The sequence below is a fragment of the Sebastes fasciatus genome, chromosome 8 (genome assembly GCF_043250625.1).
Source record: "Sebastes fasciatus isolate fSebFas1 chromosome 8, fSebFas1.pri, whole genome shotgun sequence".
Classification (NCBI taxonomy): domain Eukaryota; kingdom Metazoa; phylum Chordata; class Actinopteri; order Perciformes; family Sebastidae; genus Sebastes; species Sebastes fasciatus.
This window is the reverse complement of record NC_133802.1, coordinates 35,686,934-35,691,727: the sequence shown is the minus strand read 5'-3', so window position 1 is coordinate 35,691,727 and position 4,794 is coordinate 35,686,934. Positions and strand designations below refer to the sequence as shown.

The following is a 4,794-nucleotide window of genomic DNA, read 5'->3' as shown; positions in this document are numbered from 1 at the left end:
CTCCTCTCTCTCTCTCTCTCTCTCTCCTCCTTTCCTCTCCTCTCCTCTCCTCTCCTCTCCTCTCCTCTCCTCTCCTCCTCTCCTCTCCTCTCCTCCCCTCTCCTCTCCTCCTCTCCTCTCCTCTCTCTCCTCTCTCTCTCTCCTCTCCTCCTTTCCTCTCCTCTCCTCTCCTCTCCTCTTCTCTCCTCTCCTCTCCTCCTCTCCTCTTCTCCTCCTCTCCTCTCTTCTCCTCTCCTCTCCTCCTCTTCTCCTTTCCTCTCCTCTCCTCTCCTCTTCTCTCCTCTCCTCTCCTCTCCTCCTCTCCTCTCCTCTCCTCCTTTCCTCTCCTCCCCTCTCCTCTCCTCCTCTCCTCTCCTCTCTCTCCTCTCTCTCTCTCCTCTCCTCCTTTCCTCTCCTCTCCTCTCCTCCTTTCCTCTCCTCTCCTCTCCTCTTCTCTCCTCTCCTCTCCTCTCCTCCTCTCCTCTCCTCTCCTCCTTTCCTCTCCTCCCCTCCCTCTCCTCCTCCTCTCCTCTCCTCTCTCTCCTCTCTCTCTCTCCTCTCCTCCTTTCCTCTCCTCTCCTCTCCTCCTCCTCCTCCTCTCCTCTCTCCTCTCTCCTCCTCTCCTCCCTTCTTTCTGTAGGTGAAGTCAATGAAGGTCAAATATGATGTAACATGAAACCGTGTTTGTTTGTAACATAAACAGAATTAATGTCACGTTTTTGTCTGCGATTCAAAGAATCTCCATCTTTTCAACATTGTGTTATCATTTTGTCAAAGTGAAGGAATCTGCTAGTAATGTGTTTACAATAAAAAATATACCTTTAATTTGAAGATTGATTTATTCTTTCACTGTTCAGGACAGAATAAGGTCGACGGTGAAGACACCTTTATCATCTCAACGCTGTTTTTTCCTCTGGTTTTTGTCTGTTGAAATAAAGCTGTTTGTATCATAAGAAGAAGTTTTATTAACTAATAACTAACTGGTATTATTATTTAGCTTCTCAAACGTGAGGAATTCTTTCTTTGTCATGAAAAACGACAGTAAACTGAATATTTTGGGGTTTTGAACGGTTGATTGATGAAAACATGACGTCATGTTGTTGGAAATTATAACAGTTCAATTATCTTTTTAGTATTTTCTGGCATTTTATAAACAAAACAATTATGCAATTAATGGAGAAAACAATTACAGTTTTTCTGTATGGACCATTTTTTTTACCAACTGGATTATTGATCAAAATGATCAATAATCCTCTGAAATACCACATTCAGACACCGAGACCTTGAGGAACACCATAGAAGAAGACATGCTGTGATTTGGGATCAAAATCTTTTGACATTTTGGAGATTTCTGCAAGAATTGCTTTTTTCTTTTTGCAAAATGACCCGACTCAGAGTGTTAAATATATCCTATATGATGTTATATCATGGAATATGTCCTTGATGCATTTATATCAGCAGCATGTTAATAGTCACGGTAGGGCTAACGGTCACTGCTTAATACTGAATTTATAATGCAGTACATTCTTAAAGTGATGTTAAATCTGTGAACAGTAACTCCAGCTGTCAGGTTAATGTGGCAGAATGAAACGTTTCCCTCTGAAATGAACCGGAGGAGAAGTATAGAGTACAATAAAATGGAAATACTCAAGTCAAACACAAGAACCTTAAAGTTGTACTTAAGAGTAGTAGTGGAGTAAATGTACTTAGTTACATTCCACCGCTGGTTTCAACCACACTCGGTCCGGTTCTAGACGTGATCCTTCGTGTTGTCCTGTGTGGGAGTGAGTGTCCAGTAGATCTGGTTCTGGTTCCGGGTGGCTGGATCGAGGTCCTGGTAGGTGGAGTCTGGCCGTGTGGAGCCAGGAGGCCAGTTCTCATAGGGGACCATCTGAACACCACAAACATGAAATAACAATGATGAAACACAGAAAGCAGAAGCTGTTTGTACATGAGAGGGAAAATGAGAAGTGGATGATGCTGCTGTGGTCTGAGATATTTCTGTAGACATTATGATATGTAGTGTGGACATCGTCACTATGTGAGTTCTGCTGTGAATCCAAACTGACCACAGCTGCTGTTCTCAGTTTCTACGGCTGCTCTTTAAAGATGTAACGAGCCAAAACCCCAAAACCTCAAAACCTCAACACTGAAGCATGATCACTCTCTAGAGATGTTGTCCGTCTACACACCCACAGAGCCACACCAGCATTCACCTGACCGGTATTCATTCTCCTTTTAGCTCCATTTAGACCTCAAACAACTCCTAACAACAAAAAGATGTGGTTCTTTAGCTGCTAAATGTTTGACTTTCCTCACCAGCTCAACTTTACTGAACTTTAATAATAATAATAATAATAATACATTTTATTTAGTGCCGCCTTTCTGGACACCCAAGGACACCTTACAAAAATCTGTTAAAACATAGACAGATAAAAAACAATATAAAAACAACAGGACATGACAGAGACATATTTGTACAAACACATAGGATGGGTGATGATGAGTTCTAGAGAGAGTACAGTGAGTTTCTGTAATGTGAAGCCAAAGATGAAGAGTCTTCAACCTGCATCCTGTCTAGCAGCCAGCAGGGGGCGACTCCTCTGGTTCTATAGAAGTCTGATAGGAAATGAGCCTCCTTCTCTCTTCATGTATTACCTCAGGAAACACTGTGAACGTGAGTTTCATTCAAGTTTATTGTAACATTGTGGTTGCTTAAAAAATTCTGTTCTCTCCGAGACGGAGACGGACAAAAACCACGATGGCGACGTTTGGTGGAGGAACCGGACTGGTACCACAGAGTGGGAGGGGGGAGGAACCGGACTGGAACCACAGAGCGGGAGGGTGGAGGAACCGGACTGGTACCACAGAGTGGGAGGGGGGAGGAACCGGACTGGAACCACAGAGTGGGAGGGTGGAGGAACCGGACTGGAACCACAGAGCGGGAGGGGGGAGGAACCGAACTGGAACTGGACCAGAGAGAGTTTAGAAAGTCACCTGAGTCTTGGTGCTGTCTGTGTTTCCTGTCTTGTTGGTACCTGCAGAACAGACAAAGTATTTCTCTCCATCTTGAATCAGTGATCATTAAAAAGGTGCAGATGAGGTTGAAAGATGACTCACCATCAGACCGCTTCGTCCTCTTTTTGTAGAAGAGCAGAACAACAACCAACAGAACCACCACCACAGGTACCCCGACCGACACCAGGACCAGACCTGATGAGACGGGATGAAAACATATAAAACAAACATGATGTAAAGTCCTCTACAAGCTTCTGTGATGATAACTCGGACGCTTAATGTGAAACTGTCTCTCTGTGTTGTTGCTGAAACAGTATTTTATAACCAGCCGTACCTGTAGACACCTTGTTTGTTTCAGGGACCGCTGACGGAGCTGCGAACAACAAAAACACAATAAAAAACCTTTTTGTAATAACTGACTTTGTTTTGGCCAGTCGAGTTTAATGAGTTATTCACTCACTAAATATTATTATCATTATTATTATTATTAATAAGACTGTGAACTGGACCTGTTGTCTAAAAAAAAACAAATCCTGGTGCTCTTTACATCTGACAGACCATTTCTATGAAGAAAGCAAAAATATTCAACTGAAATATAAAAAAAAACTGTAAAATATCCTTCAAATTATTGTTAATCTACAATAATACTTAGAGAGCAGCTCAACGCGTCTTAGAGAGGACATATCAGGCTCGTTGTCAGGTTCATACTTGTAATTTTGGGGTTTCTACTAGAACATGGTTAACTGCTTTATTGATCTCGTAGCGGCTGAGCTGCAGCTCCTCGTTTCACCCGCTGACTGTCTGAAACTGTTTGTCTGTTTCAGACCTTTAAAATGCACAAAAAACGATATAACCAGTAAAGGAAAGTCCTCTTTAAATGTTAGTATTCACAGTGTTTACAGTGTGTGTTGTTATTTTAGATGCTGCAATGATGAAATTAGTGCTGTGGAACATTAAACATTTCCATGAAACTCACCGTCGGTAACACAGAGGTCAAAGTCGTACGAAGCTTTGAAGCGACGTCGTCTTCTTCTGACTCCACACCTGTACCGGCCTGAGTCTGACTTCACCAGCTGGGCGATGTTCACGTACAGCCGCTGGGAGTCGACCTCCAGGCTGAATCGGCCATTCTGGGCTCCAGATCCAGACGTTGCAACGAGAACATCGTCTCCTCTGCAGTCGTCCTTACAGAAGAACTTCCGGACGTTTCTTACAGACGGAAGGGAGCATTGGACTCGGATATTTCCTCCCTCGGTAGCGTTGATGCACCCGGAGGTACCGGTGGTTCCATCACAGAGAGCTCCTGAAAAGACCGACAGTGAGATACATCACCTCTGGCTCTGGGAAACTGCTCTTCTTTTTACTATCAACTAAACAATTAAATTGATGACTAAAACTTGATTGCTCGATGCAGCCGTTAAATTATTGTGGATTGATTGAGCAGAAACTAAAATAAATAAAAGCAGTTGGATACATCCTGTAAATGTGAGTGCTGCATTAACAGCCAGGTAATCAGTCCTCACCTGTTAAGAAGCAGAAGAACAGAACAATGTGGATGTTCATTCTGATTTAATCCTGATGGAGATAAAAAGCTTCACTTCACTCTGATGGTCTGATGACATCTGACATCCAGAGTCGTCGGCTTTCTTCTTCTTTCTCAGCTCTGTTTCACAACGGTCCTCCAACGTCACGACTAGTACAGTGGAAATGAAGCGTTCAACCAAGTTCAGCAGGTTCACTGTAGGGTTAGTTAACTGGTCACCCAGTTTATTCATTTCAACTTAGTTTATGTGAGCA

General features: G+C 43.2%; 1 protein-coding gene across 1 annotated transcript; it reads right to left on the bottom strand.

Moving 5' to 3' along the window:
• Positions 1-1,240: 1,240 nt before the first annotated feature.
• On the bottom strand, positions 1,241-4,748 carry LOC141771983 (uncharacterized). The gene is made up of 6 exons (XM_074642536.1): positions 4,521-4,748; positions 3,974-4,300; positions 3,327-3,370; positions 3,100-3,241; positions 2,977-3,017; positions 1,241-1,870 (listed from the first exon to the last, which is right to left on the bottom strand). The coding sequence occupies exons 1-6, from the start codon at positions 4,558-4,560 to the stop codon at positions 1,730-1,732; spliced, it is 735 nt and encodes a 244-aa protein (XP_074498637.1). The 5' UTR covers positions 4,561-4,748; the 3' UTR covers positions 1,241-1,729.
• Between the last annotated feature and the right edge of the window lie 46 nt (positions 4,749-4,794).

What these genes read in the sequence shown, in the direction of transcription:
- LOC141771983 (XM_074642536.1), bottom strand. Translation starts at nt 4,560, where the DNA reads ATGAACATCCACATTGTTCTGTTCTTCTGCTTCTTAACAG. An exon ending in GTTCTTCTGCTTCTTAACAG is followed by an intron (nt 4,301 to 4,520) that starts GTGAGGACTGAT and finishes CGGTCTTTTCAG; the next exon opens with GAGCTCTCTGTGATGGAACC. An exon ending in ACAAGGTGTCTACAGGTACG is followed by an intron (nt 3,242 to 3,326) that starts GCTGGTTATAAA and finishes AGAAGCTTGTAG; the next exon opens with AGGACTTTACATCATGTTTG.